The sequence below is a fragment of the Desmodus rotundus genome, chromosome 3 (genome assembly GCF_022682495.2).
Source record: "Desmodus rotundus isolate HL8 chromosome 3, HLdesRot8A.1, whole genome shotgun sequence".
Classification (NCBI taxonomy): domain Eukaryota; kingdom Metazoa; phylum Chordata; class Mammalia; order Chiroptera; family Phyllostomidae; genus Desmodus; species Desmodus rotundus.
Genome location: NC_071389.1, coordinates 190,229,906 through 190,257,697, shown reverse-complemented (window position 1 = coordinate 190,257,697; position 27,792 = coordinate 190,229,906). Strand labels below are relative to the sequence as shown.

At 43.2% G+C, this 27,792-nt stretch overlaps 2 protein-coding genes across 5 annotated transcripts; one reads left to right on the top strand and one right to left on the bottom strand.

The window, feature by feature from the left end:
• The first annotated feature begins 88 nt into the window (after positions 1 to 88).
• On the top strand, positions 89 to 23,246 carry MTERF2 (mitochondrial transcription termination factor 2). 3 transcript variants are annotated; one of them, XR_006653829.3, is made up of 4 exons: positions 89 to 260; positions 6,405 to 6,618; positions 8,469 to 8,621; positions 20,663 to 23,246. XR_006653829.3 is itself a non-coding variant. In XM_024579305.4 (2 exons), the coding sequence occupies exon 2, from the start codon at positions 6,453 to 6,455 to the stop codon at positions 7,620 to 7,622; it is 1,170 nt and encodes a 389-aa protein (XP_024435073.2). In that variant the 5' UTR covers positions 89 to 260; positions 6,405 to 6,452; the 3' UTR covers positions 7,623 to 8,137. The 3 variants fall into 3 exon arrangements, 1 of the variants encoding a protein (XP_024435073.2); XR_011651046.1 differs by lacking the exon at positions 20,663 to 23,246 and adding an exon at positions 13,968 to 14,052; XM_024579305.4 differs by lacking the exons at positions 8,469 to 8,621; positions 20,663 to 23,246 and having other exon boundaries at positions 6,405 to 8,137.
• On the bottom strand, positions 11,214 to 26,337 carry TMEM263 (transmembrane protein 263). 2 transcript variants are annotated; one of them, XM_024579306.4, is made up of 3 exons: positions 25,988 to 26,337; positions 16,331 to 16,397; positions 11,214 to 14,220 (listed from the first exon to the last, which is right to left on the bottom strand). In XM_024579306.4, exons 1-3 carry the CDS (start codon positions 26,333 to 26,335, stop codon positions 13,934 to 13,936), a joined length of 702 nt encoding a protein of 233 aa, XP_024435074.3. In that variant the 5' UTR covers positions 26,336 to 26,337; the 3' UTR covers positions 11,214 to 13,933. The 2 variants fall into 2 exon arrangements, with proteins under 2 accessions (XP_024435074.3, XP_045042869.1); XM_045186934.3 differs by lacking the exon at positions 25,988 to 26,337 and adding an exon at positions 18,402 to 18,760.
• Positions 26,338 to 27,792: the final 1,455 nt, after the last annotated feature.

The following is a 27,792-nucleotide window of genomic DNA, read 5'->3' as shown; positions in this document are numbered from 1 at the left end:
TGTGTCGCGTGTTCTGATTGGCGGCATTGGGGCAAGCGTCTGTGAGCTCACGGATCTCTCGTGCTCTGATTGGCTGCCTAAAGGGGCAGGTGCCCTGGTTGGCGCTGCTGAGGGAAATTCGCGAGTTGCTGGAGGCTCTGGACCCTGGACCCCGTCCTCGGAAAGACAGTGGCCCACGGGAAGCTTCGGCCGGTGAGGGAGGAAAGACGGAGCCGGGGGCCTGGGACTCGCTGCCCCTTGCAGGGAACGGACGCAGTCAGGTGAGTCGCGCCCTTCCTTCGCCCCTGGGGGTGATCGTCCCTCGCTCGACTGCGGCGGGGTCCGGGGTCAAGGGCCGCCCACCGAGAAAGCGTACCCTGGGCCCACCACTGACCTTCCCTGCCTGGCCTGTGCGGATGCCCGCGAGTTTCTGCGGAAACGCACAGGCCCCACACCAGGGATGTGTGACTTTCGATTGCTACACAAGATTCTCTTTTTGGGACTTCGTTTTTTCCTGCTTATGTCCATTGGAGTTAATGTGAAACTCAGCAGTTCGTGTATATTATAATTGAAATTACCGGTGTTATAAAGGGGCCCATATTAATTATGAAGATTATGAACATTCCAGAAGTGGATTTCACTCCTCTAAAATGTCTAATAAATACAAAGTATCACATTGTGTCTTAACAAACATTTACGAAGAGCATTTTTATGTGTAGGGCACAGGGCTAAGGGCTGGACTGTGGAGCCAGGCTGTTGGGTTTGAATGCCCTTTATTAGGTGAGCAACCTTGGACAGGTTACTTTACCTGTGACTTTATCGGCTTTCTCAGCTTTAAATTGATTGTCATGTATCCAAATACTCTGTGACTTATGGTATTAGCTCATTTCATCCTCACAGCCACCCAGGATGTGGTGTCCCCATTTTTCCGGATGCTCAAACTGAGGTCCTGAGAGGTGAAATGACTTTCTCAAGTCACAACAAAGCATGACTGGGAATTAAGCCCAGGCAACCCACAGTTTCAGCCACTGCATTAAGTTGCCTCTTGAACTTGGTTTGCTTATTCAGTTTCAGTTGACAAACACTAACGTTATTCCTCTGTGGACGAAGCTCTTTGCTGGGTACAGGGATGAAGCAGAAGAGCAGTCAACACCCGGCCCTCCCAGCGCTTGCAATCTCGTGAAGGTTGCTCATAGTTGGGCTGCAGGGTCTGAATCCTGCTAAAGTCTTTTGCAAAATGAGTGTCTCCCTCTCTCTCCCTCCCTCCCTCTCTCTCAAGGGTCTGTGGCTCCCATCAGGTTCTCTGATGGGTCTGAGATCCAGAGGTATGAACAAATGCTTTAGCAAAAGAGCTAGTGTTAGCACAATGCCTGACACATTGTGTGAGCTTAAAATTAAGCCAAAAAACCTGCTGGTTGAACGAATGATAAACAGAAGAGTATAGGGAGTGTGGCAGTAGGATCAAGAGCAGGTTGCTAGGGAAGACCATACACAAGGTCACCTGTCTAGGAATGCCTCCTAGACCCACCAGTGCCAGCCGGATGGGGGGTAGCGACGCAGTTCATTGGAACATGGCAACCAGTCCCGGCCCTCATGGAGGGTGAGACAGAAACAGTACAGAAATAGCTGCAGTTAGGACAGTGGCACAGAAGAGCCATCCACGGTTCCATGAGAGCCTGTCATGGAGACTGGAGTCTCCATCTATTCCTGAAGGTCAGGGAAGTTTCCCTGAGAAAGTGACACTTAACCCGGGAGTGAGGGGCATGAGGGGCACAGGGACTTGCCCTCAGTCTCCAAAGACCCTGTAGTGGGAACAGGTAGAGGCGCCAGGGACTGACAGGAAGCAATGTGGCTGGATAAGGTGGAGGGGGCGGTATTGGATGGTAGAGGCCTTGTAGGGCATGTGAGGTATTTTTATTTTGTTTTATGTCTCTATCAAATGTCATTGAGAAGTTTATTGCAGGGAGGTGACAGGATCACTGTTTGAGGAGAAGCCCAAGTGGATTAATTGAAGCTCCAGACAAGGACAGGGTCTCTGGTGGGGGGCCGGGGGGGTGGGGACATAAGAAGAGGAGAGAGTCTAGAACCAATCTCTGAAGATGAGCCTGTGATGGAGACAGATAAATGGAGGCCAGATGTGTAGGAAGGAAGGTGGAGAACCGAGAGCGGGAAGTCCTGAAAGAAAGTGAGAGTATATCACAGGGAAAGCGGGCAACTGTGCTGAGAGTTGCAGAGGTCAAGAGAGAGGACTCGTTGGCTCTGATCACATGGAAGTTGTCTTTATTGGGAGCTATGTAAGTAGGAGCAGCGGAGCTGGCGAGAGAGAAGGATCTGCAAGAATTAACCAAGGGGAAGAGAAAGTAGGGGTTAGTTGGAGCAGCAGGGAGAGGAATAGCCATTGAGGTGAGGGTGAGACCCTCAGAGTGGAGGATACAGCTGAAGGAGTGACTGTGAGAAAGACGGGCTCTAGGGGTCTCGGCCCAGATGGGTTGGGATCAGCACTGGAGCTGGGATGACCCTGGATGATGAAAGGTGTAAGTGCAGGGAAGGGGAGATAGCAGAAGGTTTAAGTTAGGTGTGGAGTTGCTCTCCTTTCTTTGTAGAAGTGAGAGGCAAGGGCATTGGTTAAGAGCGAAGGAGGGGATGGTGTTGTGGGGAAGCTGGGGGTCTGACTTGAGAAGATTGGACATATTGGTGGGGACTGTGCAAGAATGAGTTGACCAGAGATCGTTTCAGAATGGTCTGGCGAGGCCAGAAATTAGCCTCTTCACTCATTCAAGTGGCTGCAAAATAGTAGGGAAGTAAGGATGGAAGCTAGCTAGAGACAGAAGCTACATTTAATGTATAACGGAGGTGTCACAAATCATGGGGAAGGAAAGGATTGTTCAAAAATGATGCTTGGAGGTAAACTATTGATAAAATCTATTTTGATCCTCAGCTCAGTCAGAAATTTCAAATGAATTAAAGGTACTAACCTTTAAAATTGAAACAAAAATACAGAGGGAAATTTGGATGAATTTTATCTAGTCATCTGGTGCTTACAAGCAGTGGGAATCATAAAGAAAGGGAAACTGCCCTGACCCTTTGACCACTTCAAATTAACCACTTTGTACGGGCCCGTGCTGTGCTGCGTATGAACCTTGAAGACGCTGCACTAAGTGCGATCAGCCAGACACAACAGGACAAACGCTGTGTGATTCCACTCACAGGAAGTACTGTGAACAGGCAAATTCACAGAAACGGAAAGTAGCATGGAAATTGCCAGGGGCCAAGAGGAGGAGTTTAATGGTTAGATTAAATGGGTAGTTTAATGGGCGAGATTAGTGTTTAATGGGTACAGAATTTGTGCTTGGGGTGACAGAAAAGTTCTGGAAATAGCAGTAGTAGTTGTACGGCACTGTGAGTTGACTTAATGCCACCAGTGAAAAAAGGGAAAGGGCAGGAATAGGTGAGTCACAAAAGGCAATACAGATGGTCAAATAATTTATTAAGAAAAGCTCAGTCTCACTAATAAATTAAAATGAAATTAAGTTAGTGTATTCATTTTCACATATCAGAATTACAATTGATGAGAGAATCACTCATACTGCTTGTGAGAATGGCAGGTGAGATGGTTTTTCTGGGTAGTAAGTGAATAACTTCACACATCTCCTCTTCGGTAAGTAATTCTACTCCTAGGAATTCATCTTAAAGGAAGAAATAAGAACTGTGGACAGATAGTCAGGATATAGCAGAAAATTACAAATAGCCTGACTGCTCAATACTAGGAAATTAATTACAAAATTATAGTATATCCATCCTACATATCATACACTCATTTTAAATAGAGCGTTTTTGATGCCAAGGTTAGATACAGTGGATAAAATAAAAGAATAAATTATATGAACAGGGGTAGACAAAAGTAGGTTTACAGTGGTGAGCACATGGAACAGAGTCTATTTTATAATTATCTATTACTATATTAATATGACTGTAAGTCTACTTTTGCCCACTTTTATATAATGTGTATTGATTGCAGAGGAGCCACATTTGTACTTTTCACTTTGTAGTCAGCTGTGTGTGTTCATCAGAGAGAGAGAGGGAGGGAGGGAGAGAGAGATAGAGCGCACGAGTGAGCACACAAGACTCACCTGAACGCATGATAGTTCCCCCTGGAGTAAGCAGGGAATGAGAGACAGCCTGCTGTTCCCTTAGCCTCGCTGGGCAAGTGCACCGTGCCATGGTCAGTGTGGTTCTAATATTTAATGATCTGTCACTTTTTTATAACATAACCCCCAGAGTAAGCCAACCACTTCGTCTGGGGCTCAAACCCTGGGATCTGGTCCAGCCCTGGAGGTCCCCTGGCTGCGCTGGACTTACCAGGGGGTGATATATTGGTATCCAGTGTGGTGCCTGCTTAAGAGATTTTCCAGGAAAATTCGGAGTTTTTGCTATTTTCACTTCATAGGCCGAGTTTAGAACCTAGTTCATGTATAAGGCAGATTTATAGATTTAAAAATTACAATAAAGGGGGCAAGAAGCAGAGGAAAAACTGGCCTTCCACATCAAAGTGTGAACCGTTGTCTGCAGGCGACGAGATTGTGAGACTTCCTGCACTTCCTCGTACTTCTCAGAATTTGGCAGATTCTCTAGAGTGAGACTATTGCTCTTACAAGCAGTTATTTTGCTTATAAAAGCATTTAAAATCCAGCTTTCACACTTTTCAGTTATTTGTAAGTAACGTACTTCTGTCTGAACTACAATTCAAAGTCACATTACTCTAAGGACTTGAGCACCAGGTGTTTCCTAGTAACGGCTGCCATTTATCGAGTGCTCACTACGTACCAGGCTCTGTGCAAAACACCTGACATGCATTTTAACCCCTGTGATATTCCTGTGAAGCTTACCTGCTGTTCTATTTTACATGTGGTGCTATTGTTATTGTAATTAATAGTTACCGAACACTGACTGTGAGGATCTAACTACTACTTGTTTGCTTGTTTAACCTGAGGCTAAGTAACTCCCCCTGGATAACCCAGGAGTTAGGGCCAGCACCGGGCCGGGCAGTTGGGCTGCAGAGCCCGCATGCGCTCCCTCCAGCGTGTGGTGTGGATGTGAGGCCCGAGCCCGTGGGTCCCCACGCCAGTGGGGTGAGGGGCTCCAGCCTAGATGTGCCCCTGCCCTTCCTCATTATCTCCTTCCCATTAAAATCTGTGGCCTTCTTAGAAATTTTGAAAAATGGCTTATTATTTATATCTTGGCTATTAGAGAGTTATTTGAAAGAAACTGGCAAGAGGAATTATCTGAGGAAAACTCGGGTTGAACCGCCAGAAGTAAAACAGAAGCAACGCCTACAATTATTTTCAGCCTCCCAAGCACTAGCTGAGATAAATAAACCAAAATGAGAACATTGTTATTTACTACTTTTCCTTAGAGAGTCATCATTTATATGGATTTGTCAGGACAGGCTTAAAAGTGAAGAGTCCATTATTAAGGGCAGGGATGGGAAATGGCTTTACAGTTTTTCTTCAAACCTACGAATAATAAGGGAAGGCTGCTAACGAGCCGTACAGATCAGAACTACACTTCTGTGGCAGAGCTGAGACACTTAACTCTCAGGTACTAAAGGTTGAAACAACACACCGCATGTTCTCATCACCAGGAATATAAGAAAACAGTGCCAGAGGCTGCCGCGCAGCAGGCACAGTGGAGCCATCCCTAGGTAGCTACAGCTGTGAAGCAGGGCCAGCTGGTTAGACGGCCCTAGACGTGCCGACCCCACTGCATGGCTAACACGCACCCCCACGGCCCCCCGGGGGCCGTCACCGGGCATCTCTCATTGTACCTGGCGAGGACTGACTTCAATTCGGGATTTATAAAAAGGATTTTCACTTAATTCTGATCCAACAAGCATACATTCATTCACTCATTTTAGGTGAATTACCTGACTTAGTTTGGGTAGTAGTTATTCAGCAAAAATATTTACTCAAATATAAAATTAGAGATGACCCTCCCCATTCTTAAAAAGTATTTGCTTCAGTTAAACATCACCTTAAAAAGGTAAAATGTTAAAAAAAGAAAAAACCTTTTATGTGTATTTAAGTAATCTACATCTCTTCAAGAGAAACATTGGAGTTGTAGGCGGGGCAATCTGTGTCAAAATAATATCCGCGGTCTGTGAATCTTGAAACTTTTTTCTGGTCTGAACTGGAAATAACCATTTCACATGCTGCAAAGCTCAAATAGACAATGTATTTATAAAATATAAGATGGCTGAGTGAAGAGGTGTATTTTATAAATTAACCAAGAGAATATATTTAATATTTCACATGAGCAGTCTTCCTAATTTAAATCCATGTTATTTCCATGCTTACTACTCCCCGGTCAGATCTGTGTTCTACAGGTCAACACCCTTTATGTTAAAACCTATATTTTCTTCCTTACAGGCTCCCTGAGCACATTCTGAGTCCCAGGACGGTGGGGTCCGCCAGGGGATGGCAGGCATGTTGTGGAAGCTGCTGATGAGACCCCAGCCTTGCAGGCTGTGTTCTTGCAGAAAGATGCTGTCAGTCCCCAAACACAGACCTTTCGTAGCGCGCTTCACCTACACAACTGATAATCAGTCAAGCAAAGAAAATGAAAGGACAGTAGAAAAGCTCCGTAAGTTTTCAGTTGACATCAGGAAAGTTCGCAGATTAAAAGGATGGGTACTTTTGGAGGATGAAACCTATGTTGAAGAAATTGCAAATATTTTACAACAGCTAGGTGCCGATGAGACCGCCGTAGCCAGCATTCTGGAGCGCTGCCCTGAAGCAGTTGTCTGCAGTCCAGCCGCTGTTAACATCCAGAGAGAACTCTGGCAGTCGGTCTGCAAAAACGAGGAAGAACTAGTCAAGTTAATAGAACAGTTTCCAGAATCCTTCTTTACCGTTAAAGACCAGGAAAACCGGAAACGGAACGTTCAGTTCTTTCAAGAGCTGGGACTCAAAAATGTGGTCATTAGCAGATTCTTGACAACTGCCTCTAGTATTTTTCATAATCCTGTTGAGAAAAATAAGCAAATGATAAGGATTCTCCAAGAGAGTTATCTAAATTTAGGTGGCTCCGAGGCCAACATGAAAGTTTGGCTACTAAAGGTATTAAGCCAAAACCCATTTATTTTGTTAAACTCTTCTGCAGCTGTGAAGGAGACACTAGAGTTTCTCCAGCAGCAGCAAGGTTTCACAGACTTTGAAATTCTCCAACTTCTGTCCAGGCTGAAAGGGTTTCTTTTTCAACTTGGCCCGAGGAGTATACAGAACAGTATTTCCTTCTCTAAAAATGCTTTTAAATGCACAGATCATGACCTGAAGCAGTTAGTGTTGAAATGTCCAGCCCTTTTATATTATTCTGTTCCCATTTTGGAAGAGAGAATTCAGGTATTATTGAAGGAGGGAATTTCCGTAGCTCAGATCAGAGAGACGCCGATGGTTCTTGAGTTAACACCACAGATAGTACAGTACAGGATAAGGAAACTGAGCTCTTTAGGCTACAGAATAAAGGATGGACATCTAGCAAATCTAAATGGAACAAAAAAAGAGTTTGAGGCTAACTTTGGTAAGATTCAGGCCAAAAAAGGAAGGCCATTATTTAACCCCGTGGCACCATTAAACGTTGATGAGTAACTTGCTGACTGTTACTGCTGCTTTCTGGCAGTGCAGAGTGGGACTGAGTAGCAAAGACACGTGACTCACGCAGTTTGTAGGCACCAGTAATTTAAAGAAACTACTGGCTTCTGAGTTGTGTGTGAATTACCTGTGAGGAAATAATCTCCAACTCATTTGCCCTCCCTGTGTGTAATTAATCCTTACCTGGATTATCCTTAGGGGATAAGTTTATTGCTTTTAGACAGAAAGGGAAAGAGAGAAACATGGATCGGTTGCCTCCCATACCCTGACCGGGGATCAAACCTGCGTGCCCTTGAACAGGAATTGAACCTGCAGCCTTTTGGTGTACGGGACGACGTTCCACCCAACTGATCCACCCAGCCAGGGCTCATTTGCTGTATTTTCAAATATAAGTTCCATTTATTTTAAGTACTGTTGGTAATTTGACCTTAAGCTGTATTTTTAAAAATCCTATACTGTTAAGTGATGCATCAGTGTGATATTTTACAAGTGAATCATTTCTAAGAAACTGACGTGTACTCCTTTCATTCAAGGTATGGTTACATTTTTAAATTTACATAATATGTTTCAGGCTAGCCTTCTTCCTCACTGTCAACTCTGAAACATCACTACTGTGGTCTGAATTCTGTAGCTTAGTGTTAGGTGAAACATCAGCAAATTAGTACATTTTTTAGAGAAAGCTGATTTTATGTCCTGGTTGGAATAAATGATTATCTTTCAGAAGCAAGTATGACTCATCCAAAAAGAACAATTAGAGCTTACTTGTATGGTCCATTTAAAATTGACCATTTTTATCTCACGAAATTCTTTTAAGTGCATTCATTACCTTCCCCATTTTTGCAGATGAGGAAACTGAAGCTTAGAGAGGCCACTCAGCTGCCAAATGACAGAGCCCAGATTTACTGTGACCTGACTTCCTTTCAAACCTTGTGACTAGAAAAGGATTGCCTATGAGTTGGCATAAGAAAAGTCACCCCTACCTGACCTGCCAAAGGAGTGAGTACCAACAGATTTAGGGATTTTTATGAAAATTTCTCTGTAAAATTCCTTAAATTTGAAATTCAATTTATAAACAATTGAAGTAAATGGAGCATTTTAAATTTTTTTTTCTGACAATCCAGGTGTGCCTTTAAAATGAAATGTGTATGATGGTCTTAGTAGCATTTCAAATTTCTATTTCTAAATCTTGTTCCAAGATAAACATTGCCCCACATAAAGACTGGCCCACTTTCAGCTGTGGCGTTTGTACTTTGTGGAAATACACAACCAAACAGTTGACTCCGATATCCAAACATCTGTGTGCATGGCCTTTTAAGGAAAAAATTGTGAAGAACGCAGGCCCTGTCTTCACCTAGGAAACGCAGGTAACTCTCACTATCCAAACCTGCTCCGTCCCTTAGGAGAGGAAAGGAAGTCTCTGCAGCACCAGCTAAGTGCCAGGCACATGGTGCACTGCAACCCTGAGTTTGGCACCGCTGTTTACTGTTGTACAGATCAGGAGACTCGGGCACAGGGAGGGTCAGCTACTTACCCCAAGTCACAGGGGAATGTTTGTTCAAGGAGAAGAATGGCAGGCAGTTCAGGAGGGGCAGGGGAGGTGCAAGGTAACATGAGCACTACCAGTGCATCTAAGGAGCAGGATCTCTGTGCGACACAGGAAACTCATGGACAAAGTTCGTTTCTGCTTGTTGCTGACATAATTATCAGTGGTGCTCGCTCTCTCCGTCAGCTGTCTCAGTTTGAAATACATTACACGGTCCCCTCCGAAGTGTCGGTTTTGGGATGTCTACCATCTAGATATATGAGATATATATCAGATATAATATACATCAGATATAATATATCTGATATATATACCAGAGGCAAATGGCGAAGGCTGCAGTTTGAGAAGTCAGGACTGGAGACAGCTGTGACTCTTGAGGAGCTTACCCATCCTGGAAGGGGCTAACCAGAGGAAGAAGTCTGCCAAGAAAAGAGGGCATGCTCAGTAGTATTAAATGCCACTGGAGATGCCAGCTAAGACACAGAGAAGAGTGACTAGTGGATTTGGCAAACTGGAAATCATTAGTTGGTCTTATCAGGAGTGATTCTGGTGGACTGAGGAAGGTAGGAAGGCACCTGGAGTGGGTTGAGAATAGATGAAGAGGAAGAAACTAGTTTTTCAAGAAATTTTGCCATGAAAGAAAGCAAATACTAAGACATGTTTACATGCTAATGGGTATGACCCGAGAGAGATGGACGAGAGAAGGAAAGCTGCAGGATTGACATTCTTGAGGAAGTGAAGATGGGCAGACTGGGTAAGAGTAGATACTAATTTTGGTCCATGGAGCATGGGAACAGGTACAGGCAGGTGATGGAGTGGGTGGTGTGAGAGGCGGGAGCGGTGCTGTCTGATTGCCTCTTTTTACAGGGGTCAGTAGAATGGGAGGGGTGGAGTGCACACAGCAGGAGAGTTGAGAGAAGGTATTAAGTAATCATTTCAAGGAGTAGGAAGAAGGTGCACGTGCCGGAGGGCACGTAGGAAAGTCTGGCAGAATGGAGTGGCCACGTGTGCCTTGTGGCAGTTGGTTTAAAAAGAGCCTAGTCAGTATAGCAGCACATTTGAGGACACAGCCCAAGGCACAGACAGCCAGAGGGACTTCATGGTCTCGGAAACACATTTGTAGCTTACTCTAACTTGAAGAGATGACGTTAGAAAAATCTACAGCTGTGGTCAAAACCCCAGTTATTTATTGACTTTGCTTTTCCTTAGACTAAATCCTACACCATGTTTTCTTTTGTAAGCCTTTGAATCTGTCCATTCTTGCATTCTCATTTAGATCTTTCTGTGAGTAAACTTGAAAATATTCAAAAGCAACCACATAGCAAGGAGAGAGACTCTTACATAAAACACTAGAGTTCAATTGTACTTTCTGTGTGACAAAAGGCTCTAGTAACAAAATTATTTCCTTTACATAATTTCTGTATAGTTATACTAAATTCATTTCTGTGGCAAAATGTAATTAGCTGCCCGAGTAAATGTGGTCACCAGGAAGACCCCGGTGAGCTGACGGTAGACAGCCTGGGAAATCTAGCTCACAGGCAGTGCTGACGCCCACAGCAGAACCAGGGACTGGTACCGAGTAGCCCATCTCCGATTCCGGACGCACACTGGGAGTTGTGACTCAGACTAATTCAAAAGTGATACGGAAATTCAGCTAACATTGAGAGTTCGCCTACTCCAGACTTCCACGTTTGTAGAAAGAGCTAAAGGCACTTTCCTCATGCGGATTAAATCAGATCGTGTAAGGACAGTGCCAGGTGGGTAAGTAGATGCCCAGTAAATACCCATCTTCTACCTTCCTCCAACTGGCTCCCATTCCTTTGAGTCATTTCTGTCCAGGGAGGGGTCTAAGTCGGTTGGTTCCACGGCTACTTAAGAGAGGGGGAAGTGGTCACTATCTGTTACCTTCTCTGTCAGTTCCCAAATTTTAGAGTGCCTGGGAATCACTCCCAGAGGTGGTTCAACTGCATTCCTGGGCCCCACCCTGCAAAATTCGGCAAGTTGGGGTAAAACCTAGAAATCTACATTTTCAATCTTTATTTGAGTTGTTTAAAACATATTTGCATTTATTGTGTTGGCATCAAAATACATTTTCATGGATGTTTTTATCTTGTTTGTTCATTAACATCAAAAAATTTAAAAACTGGCTACAGTACTTTCTGAACTCCTTGTAACTAAAAATGTTAAGACTACCCTGTTTTAAAAATTTCCTTTATTTCCTTGCATCTTTATGAAACATTTCATATTTTTCAGATCGTAGTGCTTTATTAACAGATTCGTGTATTCTTTTCCCGTTCCTTTAATACAAAAGAATTCAGTCATCAGTTATTTTCCTCTGACATTTCTTTCACTGAGTGCAGGATCCACATCAACATTATTAGATCAACCAGTGGGTCCCACGAGTTCATCCTCACTGTGCCAGATCCCCACTCTAACGATAAGCTGAATAACAGATGCCCCCAGGTATATACAACAGTCTTAGTTTCTTGAAGTGAGTTAGTACTATTTAACAGGTCAGACTGCTCATCTACAAAAATAAACGGGAAAAGACTCAAGTGTACAGCTATACATATCAAATGGCAAGTTCATTTCAACAAGAGCCTCCATAACTAACTGTTCGTTTGTATAGTTCTCTGCTCTCGTGGTAAAAGCCTCTCCTGAACAGTTACAGTTTGGAATTTAAAACAAACTTGATAACATGTACCAGGTGGCTCTCCTGTAGCAGAAATTAATTACCATTTTCCTCAAGCAGTTTTAAAGACAAGCAAAGTTAAAAATAAATATGCAAGCATACAGTAAATTAAAGTTTAAATTTAGAAATTCAGGTACAAAGCGCAGCAGAGCCTATGACTAGAGAAGATAAATTAGAAATATAAACTAGCAAGAATTCCTTTCAAATAGCAGGAAACAAGTTCTCTACTTCCATTATTTAGATCATTATTTGTGGTCATCTATTAATTTTGGACTTTTTTAAACCCTTTTCTAATTACGGTATCTGACCAGATACACCAGCAAGTAAGTATACCTTAAATAATACAGCATGAAATGGCCATTTAATTTCTGATGAATCAAACTCCTTAAAGATTTTTCAGTTTTGTATACGGTAGAAAAGGTTCAAGAACCTTTGTAGATTTTCTTAAAATCCCTCCTGGTATTTATGAAAGCTTTTAAAAGTTACGTCCTTATCCATTTCTTAATCCACATTATTAATGTAAAACTCTGAGTCATTTACAGACAAACATTAAAGCGCCTGCTGGAGTAATCTGCTTTGAGTGCTCAGGGATGCTATTTGACTTCTTTACTCCAGGGCACCACGCCTTCCCTCCCCCCACCTCCTGAAGGGTGGGGGTGGGGAACCCTGCAGAAGGGAGGCAGACTTCTGGACAAAAGTGTAAAGAAAGCTCAGATTTTCTTTCAGGCTTGGATTATAAGGAATGCCAACTATGTATACAGTTTTCAAATTTTTATGAAAGGAAAACCAAAAAGATGAATTTTAGCTAAGTCATGTTCTTGAGAATGAATGAAATATGATGAGATATGCTGAGATGATACACATCATTCATAATCCAAAACTTCAGTTCCCTGCCTGAAGTGGACTTGGGAAACCATACAAAGTCTACAGCTGCTTTAAAGGACAGTAGGGCAACACTTTAAAAGCCTATAAACCACTGAAGCACTATTCAAAACTAATCTATGGAGCCCATTTCATTCAATTTAAAAGTCAACCCCACTTATTTGTGGTTCTTTTACTATGTTTTTAAAAAGAAGTACTGCTAATAATTTAAGCCATCCTAGAGATAAAATAGGTGGGAAGAATTCTTTTTATAACTTGGATGTTCTAGGTAATTTTTAAGAACTTAAAATTATTTGTTCCTCCTTAATCTGAAACTCTCCCAACATATCTTTTGGCCAGCAAAGAAATGTCCCTTAGGCACTGGGAGGCTTTTGCCCACGCAGCGTGAGCCCAGGCTGAAGCACGCTGTTTGGCTGTAACTACTGACAGTTAACAAAAAGTTAACAAGCACTATCATCTGCTAAGAGCAAGAAATGCCTTTATCCACCTCTCCTGAGGTTCTTAAAGAGGGAAAACTAATTTCATAAACAACGTTCAAGAGAATCCATATATAATTCTAAGAACTGCACACATTCAGGGTATTAGAAAAGATGTTTTGTAAGGCATTGATGATTAAATTAATAAAATGCATGTCTAACAACAGATGGTTAACACTCAGGATCATAAAACCATTTATCTTTTAAGTTTCTCTAAATCCTGCTACTTTTACCAGCTTAAATAAGAAGAGAATGCTTCTTGGCCTAATCAACTATGATTAAAAAAACTAAGACGTCTGACACTGGCAGGCGCATCAAAATTGCAGTTTACGTAGGGCCAAGTCCCCCTTCTCAGGGGCAGGTGAGCCACCTGGCACATCATACACACGGAACTGCAAAGGTCATCCGCTAAACCCAACTTTCACATTTTTAGTTAAACTGAAAGGCATAGTAAATATTCAAATATACTTTCAGTTACAACTGAGTAAGTGTAACATTTTACCAGATAAAAAGCTGGAATTTAAGTATGAGAAACCTTCATACACTGTGCTAGTATTGGTCTCTTCTTTTAGACGAAAGCCAGTCATCAATACTTTCAACACAGCAGTTTAAGAAGATAAATGTCCAAAACAGTTGACTTCGTTGTGGTCCATAATTTAGCAATTCAATGCCACTGGCATCATAACGCGGTGGAGAGCACGCGGCTCTCCACGTTTTAGTCAGACTTGTCTTTCTTCTTTCCTGTTAAGGGCACTTTGTTTACAACAGCAGACCCAACAGCTGTAACACCTCCAGCCACAGCTGACACGCCGCCTTTCACCAGCCCTATTCCCATGGAAGGCACCGTGGTAACAGCTGTTTTGGTCACCTCCAGGCTCTTTCCACCAATCCATGCCACACCGCCAATGGTGGCACCAACAGCTCCCTTTGTGACACTGAAGATACCCCCGGTCACACGGGACAGCATGCCTGGCTGCTGCTGTGGGTGATCTTTCATTGAGCCTAGTGAGAGAAAATGAGACAAACACACATCTCTGTGAGAACAGTACCAAGCATCCAGTAGCCCAAGACTTCCTCACAAGCAGGAGGTGGTTTGGAGAAGGCCAGTCATATAAGTATAGATTTCCATGTTCAGCAATAGCTAAATTTATATAATTTATAAATTTATATAAAACCCAAAATTTTTACTGAAACTATTTGAGTAATAAGCACAGTTAATATGAATTTTTAAATAACTAAAGTAAAAGGCTTAAGATACAGATAAGCATTTGAATATATACTAAGGAATTACACATTCGAAGTGGTGAATATATAATTCACCCTTTATAAGGTGACTGCCCCTTATCCATGGTTTCACTTACCTAGTCATCCATGGTCTAAAAATATTAAATGCTAAGTTTCAGAAATAGACAGTTCATAAGCTTTAAATCATGTGCCACTCTGAGTAACATAATGAAATCTCAACCATCCCCTCCACCCAACCTAGGGAGTGAACCACCCCAATGTCCAGTGTGTTCACACTGTACATACAGCACAGTAAGATACTTTGAGAGAGACCTTGTTCACATAACTTCCTTTACAGTATATCATTGTAACTATTCTATTTTATTCTTGTTAATCTCTTACTGTGTCTAATTTATAAACTAAGCTTTATCATAGGCTTTATCATGTACAGAAATAACAGTGTTTATAGGGTTCGGTACCACCTAGGTTTCAGGCATCCACTGGGGGTCTTTGAATGTATCCCCTGTGGATGAGGGGGAACTACTGCATTAATTATAAAAGTATGATGGAAAGGATTACATAATTGATCATTCTTTTATAATCAAGGTCAGTAACACTAGGAAAGGGGGGAAATCCTGATTTGAGGATAAAACAGGTAACTGCTTCATGCTGAATGCCTCGTGTAGGATTATGCTGCTAAATTTGGTGCACAAGCATTTAATAAACAGTTTTTCTTTAAAATTTTTTTTAATTTTCAGTTACAGTTGATGGAAGTAATTTTCTTAAATAAATATAATGCTGTTAATATCTTTAATGTGTGCTGTTAATTGCCACCATATAAATCATTTACTTTGCAGACTACTTTTGGGTAGCAGGTTGCCACACACAGTCATTCCTGAAGCTGGTTCTCTTCCTGGACTATCACGCTCCCAGAGAGCCTTTGTCTGCCTCTTTCCTGATGACTTTCTCACAATGTCCTTATTAACTTTCTCACTGAGCCCTAACTTCTTTTCAAAACTCAGAGCTCTCATCCTAAAAAATAAAGCAAGGAAAACAGGTGGGCTAATAATTTCCTGGGCTAATAATTTCCTAGGCTATTCCTCCACTAAACTAAAACTAACCAGCTTAGTTACCCCTATCCTCTTTTAGGCTGAAGTACAAACTTTTCATTGTGTTTATTTTCCTAGCAATTCCATTTTTGTCTACCAACATAAGAAACATAGGAAGAAAGTTTTGGACAGTGGGTAACAGAACTGGGAACGAAATACAATACCCAGGGCTAGAAATTAGCCCTGGCCTCTTCCCAGGGACATCCTAGTCCCTCTGCTAATCCCGTCTGGTCTGTCAGTCACTTCCTCCCTTATTCTCCAATTTGGTTCTTCTTCTTACCTATTATGATTGTCCTGTACAAAATATGCAGCTGCCTAAAGATAAAAGTTTTCAAACTCAAAGAGAATTTAAGCAGACCCTAGGACCATGTATAACATAGGAAGAGAGCTCCCAATTGTAATGAAATCATGGGAGTTTAACAACAAATCTCAAGTACCTTGAGTTTTTTTAATGTACAATGTCCACACTAAACACAGTCCATCTTTCGTCTGCACCCACCCCACTCTTTACAAATGAAAGGATGTTCTTGTGAAAGGGTCTCAAAATAAGAGTAGCCGAAAAATACCCCTTACATAATAAAACAATTACATTATGGCCCCATTCACCAATATTTGTATTTTCTTTTAGAGGGTTAAATAGTTTCCCATCAGTTCCTTTTGGAACCTATTTAACTGACAAGGTAAATGGGTTATGTTACTTTAAATTTAATAAAAACAATCAGAACTTTAGTCCAGGTGGGTATTTTTTTCCACTCTTGGTGTCACAGACGCATACTTACCTTCCGGTGGTTCATCACTAAGGTAAGATGGGACTTCTTGTTGATGTTTGTCTGCCTGATTCATGATCTAAAAGACACACAACACACACCTCGCTTTAACCGCAGCTGTGAGACGGCCTCTTACCACACGTTCAGTTAAGACTTCACTGACTCGACTTAGGTAAACAACATTTTTAAACACCTGCCACAAGACTGCTTCATCTTGTTTCTCCTTCGTGGTGTTTAAGTACTTTTAATTCCACTAGTGGACAGTATGAATCTTAAATGCCAGCCAGAGAGTGGCGGGAGTAGTACAAGCTGGAGGGCGGGGCGAGCGACGAAACTGTTCAAGTGCTTCCTTCTACAGAACATTGGCCGACTTAATTGTGATTTATTTCACAAGAGACTTAGAGAAAGACGTATACTGTAACTAAACAGTGTTCTCTCTGAACATCTTCTTAAAAAACAGGACACCCTCCTACAGAGATGACACCGTCAATCTGAATCACTGGGATTGATTTTGATTACGTTTTTATTGTTGTTTTTAGAGCATAAATAGGTTACAAAAGAATCCAAAATTTACCATAAAAAAAGAAAGTACTACGCTTACCTCTTAAGTACAAGCAGAAAAAGAACCTAATAAATGAAGTAAACCTTAACTTGGGATGAAGAAAACATAGTTGAACTTTCTTTTCCCAATTTCCCTTACTATTTTTAAATACTTATTTTTATAGTCATTTTAAAGATTAAAACAAGTCAACAGTGGCCTAAAAGTTCTCTTGCTTGGCCAGGAAAATAGGGTTTGGGTCCTAGCAGTCACTAAGTAGTCCCTCAGTTTTCCTGCGCAGCCTGAATTCCTGCGTCTGTGCATATACAACACCGATTGACAGGAGTCCGTGAAATCCTGCCATTTGTGACTTGAGGGCATTGTGATAAGTGAAGTAAATCAAAGAACAGCCAGGAAACTACGGCACAGGCCTTGCCAAACGGCCTAAGGAGAGGAGACGGAGGAGTGAGGTGCGGGCTGCAGAGGCCCCGACGGGCCCGGTGGTTGGCTGCTCACAGCGAGTCAGACGCGGAGCCAGTGGAAGGCACTGAACGGAGGGGTGATGTGTCCTGATTTACACTTTCAGGAGATCGTCCTGGCTCTAGTGGGCAGCACACGCACCAGCAGAGCGAGAACAGGCAGAAAGACCTGTCAGGAGACTTAACCATAATGTTTTCGAGGTTTCTATGCATTACAGCGTGTGTCAGAACAGAGTGGTTGATTTTAAGTGGTCAGAGGAAAGTCAAGGAAGTTTCCCTTCCCTTAGTGATTCCTAGGGCTTTCAAAGCACCAGATGATCAGAAAAAAATTCATCTGTATTTCAATAATCAAGGCAAAAATGACGATAAACGAGGGTGGTAGAGGTAGTGGTTGTGACGAGTGGGATTTTTCAAAGGTAATTTTAACTTCATGTAATTCAGTTTGCAGTGCCTTTAAAACCTAAATCCCGCGAAAGATGGGACTTAGTATAATACATGTCAGGTGCTTAAATGTCTTTTAGTTGCTGTAGCGAAAACCCCGACTCAACCCCGACTTTATCAAGACCACCTAATCTCATGCTGGTCCAGTTTGTGAACTCAGCACATCATCCCCCCCCCCCCCCAACAAGATTTAAAGTCATAGTGAAGACGTGCAGTTTCTGACAGACAAGCAAAATGAAAGAGTATCAGGTGATACATTACTGGGAGGAGTTCCTGACTCACTTGCCTTGATTTTAAAGCTCCCTTAAACCAGAATGTTAAATTTGTTTCTGTTTGTATATCTTTAATTTATCATCACGACAAGATCATGAGGAATTACACGACACGGTGTTTAAGGTTCGGAGATCAGAGCTGAGTCTGACGCCCACCTGGACTATAAACTGTGGCTAAGGACAAACACCTTCATAGATCCCTGTTGTCCAGGAAACATAAAACAGAGATTAGATATTCCAGCCCTAACTCTAAGGTGAGAGTACTAGTTAACAAATTCAAAACGAAACAGAGATTCCTGGCAGGATGTGTGTCTCTTCCTAAAGAACAAGTACTTTGGAGCTGCTTTTCTTACCCGCTGGACTGTTAGTTCCTAGGAGAGAGACACTTTGTCTGGCGTGTTCTTCACTAACCCCAGTATCTGCATGCCATGTGTACACAAATCCAGATCGCCTGGTAAACAGACGTGCAGAAATATGGGGAAATTACATACACACTTGTATCTTACCGATTTTAGCAGGAGTTTAAAAACAGGTATGACAATAATTGCATACATTTCAAAACTGCCTTTCTGTATATGTATATAGCCCACGAATCGGTACTGAGTCTTTAACTTCTAATACAGAATCCCTTTAAAAAATACTTAATTTTTTCACATAGATCTGGTAGTTTTTTTTAAAAAGACCACCGCTCAGAAGATGAGAACTGGTTTAAATTATGATAGAATTATAAAAGACAGGTGCAAATTCATCTAAATAATAGTGTGAACTGACTTTATCCTCCTGTGGGCAGGCAGCAAGGAGCCGTGAGCAGGGCACGTAGTGGGGCCTGTGCTTTAAGACGCTAACTGAAGCATGAACAGAAAGGCGAGAGATTAAACACAGTGAGGGGCTAATTTAGCCGTTCAATGAGATGGGATAATAATCTGAACTCTGCCAGTTTTTCCTGTCTAAATAAGTGTTCGGGCCAAAAACTGAGGAGTCACTCTTGATTTCCTCTTTTTTAACATTCCCACCCAATCATCTGTATGTTGTCACCTAAATAAATCCTGCACAGGACTCCATCACCTCTACTGCTATCACTCTCAATTAAACCACCATGATCTCTTCCTTGCACCACAAAATCTCTTAACTGGCCACCAAGCTCGCACCCTTAAAAGGCTGGCCCTTTCAGTCTAGCTACGTCATACTTTGCTTAAAACCCTCCTGTGGCTTGCTGTTTTTCTTAGAAAATTCAGAGTCTATCCCTCCACCCCCAAAGCCCAACATCTGACACTCCGATACCATCTCCTACCACTCTGCCTCTTGCTCCTTCCAGTCCAGCAGCACAGCAGCTTCCTTACCTTCTGAAAGGCTCTTCCCCCAAATATATACAGGGCTTGCTTGCTTCCTTCCTTCAGGTCTTTGGGCAAATGTCCCCTTATCAAAGGTCTTCCCTGATCACCTTGTAATAGATAAGCACCGCCTACTCTCCCTATCTTCATCACCTGACCCTGCTGCATTTTCCTCGTTGCCTTGCACTTATCTGTTCACTCTGTGTCTGTCCTACTAGAACGTGAGCTCCGAGAGAACAAGGCTCGGTTTTGCTCACTGTTCATCCCCAGAGCCATAATCAACGCCTGATACACGGACACCCAAGTACTTGAATTTTCTGTATGAAGTAGAGCATAACTGTTGGTGTTAATGTTAGATGAGAGAATACGGGGTGTAAAATTTCTAGTGTGAGCAACTAAGTAGAGACGATGATGAAGACATGGGACAGGCGAGGAGAAACCACTAAGTTCTGAGAGAAGGCAGACTTAAAAATGTTATTTTATCGTGATGAGAACGCTTAACCTAAGATCTGCCCTCTAACCAGTAAGTGTATAATGATGCTGATAGAGGTACAACGAAAGGATTGCTTTTGAACAACTGTATCTGCGATGCCTTCAGGGCATTCACAGATGTTTAGCAGGCAAGTGGATTTAAGGGTCTTGAAACTCAGCCTGAAGTCTGAGTTCCTGTGCAGATTCTGAGAGTGGTGTCAAGTGAGAGCTGAAGCTGTGGGGCGTGGGTGACATGACCACGGAAAAGGGTGATGAGAGAGAGAAGCAGACTGATAAGGGACTGCTCGTATTTCAGAGGTGAAAGAGAAGCCAACAGAAACAAAATATACCTGAAAATTAATAGTCAGATGAGAATAGCCTCATGGAAGGCAAGAGATGGATTTATAAGCTTCCCCAACACACACACAATGCAAACAGTAAGATAATTTATGGGGACATGGTAATGTTACAATTAGAGAATATAGAAGGCATATGTGATTGATCCAACTCTTCTCTTAATGCACATGAAAAGACTGGAAGGAGGCAACCAGAGTGCTGACAGACTGCTGGCAGCGGGGGGAAATTATATAAAAAACCACACACATCCACTGGTATATGCTTTGCCCACCCCCTCCCGGCAATTTAGATACGTATATAGAGAGAGATTTAACATCTGTATTTCAATTTCGTACCATACACAGGTACTGCTTTTGTAATTAAAGAAAAATACATATTTTTAAGTCTTGGAAATCAGTGATACACACAAAGGATATTTTTAAAGATTGTACAGTTCATCTGCCTCGTTATTCTAGGTTTTCATCCTCAAATCAAATTGATCATCTGAAAAACTATGTGCTTGACTCACGAAAGGTTGAGAGGAGAATGACATCAGAGTCCCATTCAGGATCGTGTCCTTGGAAAGCAGCCCTGGCGGGGTGCTGCTCCTACAGTAACTGCACACTGTTGAGGAATTAGCCACTAACTACGTCACTGCCAGCTCTGACATGGAGCTCTGCCGAAGAAATTTCTTTAGAGGTATTCAGAAACCTTTTGTTTCCCCAAAACACTTAGCATGTTTTCTTCTCTTTGAGATCTATTTACCTTCCTGTATAAAGATAACAAAGATGTGATGTCTTCCTTTTCCCTCTGGCTTCCAGGAAGCTTAAAGTTAAAATTCCTACTCAACTAGTAAGTTCCAATGGCCTACATAGTTGTGTTTTTCCGCCCGTCCCCAACTCCACACCTCCTTGAAACTTCCACTCTTACTGCTATTTTCCCTGGTCTACAATTTGAGTATCTTATTTATATTCTTACCATTTTGGTAGTACATGTTTTTGCTATAAACTGACACAAACTATGTGTGGAATAAGTGGGAAAAATATCTCTATTCATATTAAATAAAGCATCAGAAGAAAAGATGCATACCAATATATGGTCCAAATTTCTGGTTTAAAAAAAAAACCACTTTAAGCTAGAATCATGCTTTTCAAATGTACATCTTTAAGATTAGGCAGTGGTATGCCAGGGGCTTCGAGAACCACAAGAGACACATGATGCATGCATTTTACTACCAATAATTTAAAATACTATATTGTTTTTAAATATACACGGATTAAATAGTTAAAGTGCTTGGGAATTTTTAGAGATTGCTAGACTTCCCAGAAATGTCATTCCTGCCTGGAGCTCACTCAGGGTGTACTCAGATTTACCAGCCCTGTCTTCCCAGTCCAACCACATTCCCACATCCCCCGTGACTTTGCTTTTAAGATGAGAGTCTTTTTGGTAGAAAAGTTTGAAATACAGCAATTTAGATAACCATCATACAGAAACCTCCACAGTTACATTTAATATCATTAACCAAAGTTACCAATGGGATTATCAATAAATAATAAAACACAATCTGGCGTCTTGCCAGGCCAGAAGCCTGGCTCCCTGGACCAGAGGAACTTGCTATTAGAGGGCTGTGACGTCCCAACAGGCCTTAGGCGGTGTTTTGTATGTGTGTGTATGTTTTTACACTTGAGATTCTCTTGTACACCACTGGTACTAGCAGCAAGCATGCAGTATTAAAATTCCTCTAGAACTCTTAGGCTAATACAAATTTTGCCAAAGCCGTATTTTTCTGAATTCCCAATTTGATCATAAGACACCAAATTACCTTATTAAAGTATTTTTGCTAAAGTCCTTAACCATGATGCCATCTTTACTTTTACCCACATAAATCATGCCCAACCTCTCCAACCCATGTCTGTGTCCAACTTCTGGTGACAGTACCTCTTTATGGGTATCACCACTTTGTCACTAAGGAGACATATTGGCTTGGCTAAAAACCAGTTTAGATTTTCTGTAAAATAAAAGACACGTTTTTCAGTTTCACCCATAACTTTATTGATTTGGATATGTTGAGTATGCCAGCTCTCTCCCACGCGGTAGAACGCTGACTGTTCTCAATTTGATCGCTGTCAACTCCCACTACCCGACTGCGGAGCGTCGCCCAGCGAGAGATCTCCAGCACTGAGCTTCGCAAACCACTTTTGACACGTACCATCAGTCACAGCACCTTCTCCATAAACTGCACATACCTACTTTTGCATTCCAGTTGCATTTTTACCTTTCTTGAAATAATAAAGCACAATACACTGAAAATGCCGCGTATTTCCTTCCATCTTCAATATTAAAATGACTACACCAAAATTCACCAATTTTGATAAGTTTTTTTAAACACACACTGATATGACATCTGTCACCATATAATCTAACAAAATTGTTTCAAATGAAGTTAAAAATGACTAAGCGCTACTAGAGCCATCTTACAGGAAAAAAACCAGCAAGCACTTTCGCCAACCCAATACTTTTCTACTTTATCATCCTCATTATCACCATTACAGTGGGCCTGTTCGTCTTCCATTGGGAATTGTGAAGACAAACACACACCCGATCTAACACTACGAAAGGTAAATAACCTGCCAATAAAATTTAAAATTATACACATGGAAACAAATAACAGTAAGTGTCAAAATGACAATTTTTAAATGTTACCCTTACACAGAATTATTAAACTCTACGCACACTGTCGGCCCTAACCTCATGGAGTCATTACTTCTACATACACTTGAGTCCCAACCACGTGCCAGGAAGGCGCCCTGTCAGGCGCTGCAGTTTGAAGCGTTGATACGGGACACGCAGGGATGCTCTTGACCGGGGTTTACAACCAGGTTTGCGTCCACTTTCCCTGCACTTACCAATGTAGTTTCATTCACAAACAAAAAATATCTGCTCTCTAGGAATTCATAATGCAATCAAGTTTCTGTCTTTTTTTAGATGTCCTTTCCTGAGAAAGGCAAAAATAGGAAACAGCCTTTAGGGCAGAACAAGTCATTTAACTTATAGTCTGGACATACACCAGTTTTACCCTTTGGTCCCGGCGTGAACAGACCATACCAACTCGAAGCCGGTTACAGGTGTGAGACGTGAAGGCCTCTGCTATCCGCTGCGGTTCCCTGGCAGTTCTCGTCCAGGACAACAGCCTCGCGGCTGTGGCAGCTGGCAAATACCGAGCAAGGGTTACTAACACTCTTCCCTAGGGGTGCTTTCTTCCAATAACAGAAATAAGTAAACAGTGCCTCTTAGGAAGCATTCTTTTCTCAAGGAAAACAGATGAATCAGTGTTGTTTGTGGATATCTGTAATGCTTCATATATGTACACACACACACACACTGTATTTTTTGGACTATAAGACGTACTGTTTTGCCCCAAATTTGGGAGGAAATGGAGGTGCGTCTTATAGTCCGAATGTAGCTTACCTGGCTCGCTACAGGACTTCTGCTTTAAAGGATGTCATTAAATATTTTCCCACATTTTTTGCTTCAAATTTTTTTTTCCTATTTTCCTTCTCTAAAACTTAGGTGCATCTTATGATCCGAAAACTACAGTATATGTTTTAATTAATAATGAAAACAAAATCTGAAAATAGAACATAAATATGCCTGCGGCTAACCACCTCCCCCCCGAGTTAGCTGAAGGAAGCTAAGTAGCACTAACAAGCTGTATGAAGCCTCGTACCAAATAGTGTACAACAGTTTACCGGCAACGGTGCTTCGAAAACCTGTTACTAAACAGTAAGGGCTAATCTCCCTGTAAGAAAAAGACTGTAAATGAATTAGCTACATTCTTCTGCATGTTCTGTGCATTGGAACTTTCCACATCCTCCCTCCCATGTGAGGCTGAGTTCTTTGCCAAATAACTACAAGGAGTGTCAAATATATATGTATACAGAGCTTGAACACACATACACCAACAAGCAGTGAGGAAAACACCAGCTTACTGTTTTCAGGCTTCTCTAGTTGATCAACCATCCTGAACAGGCTACTTTTAAATACAGGCCTTGCCTATTAAATCAACAGCAAACAGACTACAAGAAATACACTGAATCTGGCAGGAAAGAAAAAATAATCTGCCGGTAAAACTTGTGATTACCTAGCAACAAGTAACAACTGACAGTATCAAAATGGTGAAGTGTTGCCTGAAATGAAACATTAAGCAGAATCTCAGTACACTGTCAAACCAGATAACCAGCACACCGGCCATCTTCACTCAGTTACTGCTTCTGTAGCTCAACAGACACTATATCAAGTACTGAGGTTTCAGCCCAAACAAGCATGCAAAGGCCCTACTACTCTGAAGGTGTTATATACGTAACATCCAGTGAGACAGTTTCAGGAAGTAGCAACACAGCAGATAATGACTGAAACAAGGAAGAGTAAAGATTTTCCTGGAATTAAAAAAAAAATCGAATACACAAGAACTACTTTAAGCTTTTCTAATTATGTCCCTACATGTAGACACATTTTTACTGGGTATGGTTTCTGGTACATCTGTTGTAACAATGGCTAAAGATGTGAAAGTGTAAAAAAGAAAAAAAACCAAAACAGGATGCATATGGGTTTATTAAAGGTTACTCCACTCTTAAAAAAAAAACAAACCCCCCAAAAAACAGGTACGGGCACACACAGGCATGTATCTATCTGTTAGTGTGGTAGCAATATTCCTGGGGAGTCCTTTAGCACACCCACACCAGTCGAAGTTGTAAAGGCTAAACAATAGCATAGAAAAAATAATCACAGGTAGTAAATAAAGTCTTTTCATTTGGAATTAGCTCGGGGTTCACAGAAGTGTGATAGATCAAATAAGAATTTTCCTCTTTTCCTGGATGTTTGTAAACCTTTCTTCCAGGCCCCTTCTTCCCCCACTGATCCCTTTAGGCACCGGCAAGTCTTTTTTTTCCCTTCCTCCGTTAGCAGCGGGAGTGACGTGGCAGGAGAGGCAGAAAATGACCCTGGAGGAGCCGTGGCTAGGACTGAACTCAGCACCTCCCTCCGCTCCACGTTGTAACAACCAGCACACCCCCACCCCCCTAGGATTCCAGAATTTCTGTCTTCTCTCACAGAAGAGGCTATCTCTTTAGGAGAAAGGATATGATGGCAAGTGGGAGCTTGGGGACCAGTCTTGACGCTGCGTGTGCTTAGCAGGCACGGCTTTAATTTAGACTCCGGAGGCAGTGATGGCACCGATGGGTGCTCCGGCGGTCCCCAGTCACCCCCTGGCACTGCCAGCTCCTCTCTCCAATCCCACACTTTTAAGTTCAGGTTAAGTGTAGGGGTAAGAGCTTTCCTACCCACTAAGAGCACTGGGAATGTCCACTGGGGTCCAAGGTTTGTGTGCCAGAACCCCGGAGAGCGCTTTATCAACAGGTCAGGAGCTAGTGGGGCGGGGAGCCCAGCACACAGCTGCTCTGCAGCATCCCTCTCCCCTCCCGGGCTGCTTGACGCCCCCATTTTCCCAGCATGACACCCAAGGAGCTAAGAAGTCAGGCGGAGGCTTCCAGGGGAGTCCCCGATCTCAAACCGCCGCAGGGAAGTCGGGGACCAGTAAAGAGGGGTAACCCCGCCAGCGAACGTCCCTCTGCCCCCACCACCATCCAGCCCCTCCCCCTTTCCCGCTCAGTGGCCCCTAAGGCCCCACTCGTAGCAGCCAGGCACAGAGAGACGGTGAGGGGCAGAAGAGCTAACGGAAGAAGGCGACAGAGAGGAGGGCAGGAAGCTGGGACAGCGCCCCCCGCCCTCCCAGCACGACTCACCGCCAGGATCGGGGGCCGCCTGAGGCCGGGGCCGGGCGGAGGGAGCGAGCAGAACCAAGGAGAGCTGAGGCGGCCTGAGCTGCTGGCACAGCCCCGGGCGGTTGCGGGCTCCAGCGACGCCCTCTGAAGCCGTAGAGCCAGAAGACTCGGTTGACGGCGGCAGCGGCCTCTGCCTGCGGACGTGGCGCCGGACGCCGACCCGCCCCCTCTGCTGCGACTCAGCTCCCGCCTCCCGGGGCTCAGGCTCCGATGCGCACGCGCACCCCGGGCCTCTCCAGCGCCCACCCGTTTCTCGAACTGCTCAACCCTCGCAGCAGCCCCCAGCCTGCCACCTCCTGAACTACGCATGCGCCGATGACTGCCCCAACCCACCCCCAGGCCTGCTCCCGCCCCTTCGCCCCCTGGGCGCCTGGAAGGGAAACCCTGGCCGGCCTGCGCGCCTCCTCCAGGGGTCTCCCCGCCCTTTTCTTCCGCCCTCCAATCGGATCAGCGAGGGGCTGGGAGCCCAGGGAATGTGGAGGCGGAGGCTCTAGGGGTCTCAAGCTCAAACCTCGGTAGCCACCCGAAGCCGCCGTTCCGCTGCGATAACGGTCGCTTGGAATTCAGAACCTTTGCCCTAGGGCAGGTGGGGTGGTCGCCAATTTCTTGGGCTCTGTCTTTGCCTTGGGGTCTCAACCCTTCTCCCTTCCCTCTGCCTGGGGGAATCACAAGCTGGGCCTTTTCTCAGGCTTTTACTTTGGGACTCTGCACGCCCTGACTTTGGAGGTGACAGGGGTGGCGAGACAGAGTGCTCACTTGTTATTATTATACTACTACTACTTCTGTAAATAGTCCCCGCCCTTGAATTGAGCTCTTTGAGAGTAACACCCTGCTGGTTCATCCTCGTGGCCCGCGCTTACTGCAGTGCCCAGGGCGCTCCAGGCACTCTAAATGTGCCCGGAGAATGGGTGTCTAGTGAAAAGGGAAGTGCATTGGATGTTGGAACACCTGGCTGTAGGCCGCTGCCTCGCCGGTCTGGAAGGTGTTGAGAACAGTGGAGCGCTGGTAAGAGGATCCTGCCCAGACCTGAGCTCTGTGTGACGTGAAGCCTCTCGCTCTGTGCTTCCAAGCCGGTTTGTGATACCCACTTCACAGGTTCTTGAGAGCACCCAATGTGTTAAGCTGTGCAGAGGCTGCTGAACTACATAAACTATCTATTAACTTTTCTTTGCCTCTTTCCACACCTATAAAGTGAAGATGACGGTAAGTCAGTTATAGGTTTTTGAGAGAAGCGAGACGTACTGGGATTGAAAGGTCTTTATAAAATGAATTTCTCGGCTACTGTGAGATCTTCACAATCTAGTTAGTGAGACAAAACATACGCATGAAGCAACCAATAAATGACCCCTCATAATTTTTTTTTCTAATGCAAAATAAGCAGGGTGGTGCAACTGGGTAACGACAAGGCTCAGCAAAGGACAGCCAAGGAAAGCCTGGAAGAAGCTGACTTCGACCCAGGTCTTCAATAGAGTGGACTAAATATAGTTAATGCTCTCAGCCTAATCATCGATTTATCCAAGTAGCGAATCAAATCCACTTAGACCATTGTGCTGAGACTGTCAAGATATTTTAGTTTTCCAGAATTTAAAGAGTACATTAAATAATCTTGTCGATTTAAAATACAATTTAGATGATTGTATTTTAGAAGAATCTGTGAATTGTTGTGTTTACCCCACATGTGAAGAGGTGTATACCTACTCTGTTTTCTTGTTGCCATGCAAACCTTTCTCCTTCATATGTGGTCTTTCCAGGGTGAATGCTAGGCA

Coding starts and splice junctions, on each gene's coding strand:
- MTERF2 (XM_024579305.4), top strand. CDS start 6,453: ATGGCAGGCATGTTGTGGAAGCTGCTGATGAGACCCCAGCCTTGCAGG.
- TMEM263 (XM_024579306.4), bottom strand. CDS start 26,335: ATGCGTAGTTCAGGAGGTGGCAGGCTGGGGGCTGCTGCGAGGGTTGAG. Junction 16,398..25,987: donor GGCGGCCCCCGATCCTGGCG/GTGAGTCGTGCT, acceptor TGTGTCTTTTAG/ATCATGAATCAGGCAGACAA. Junction 14,221..16,330: donor TAGTGATGAACCACCGGAAG/GTAAGTATGCGT, acceptor TTCTCTCACTAG/GCTCAATGAAAGATCACCCA.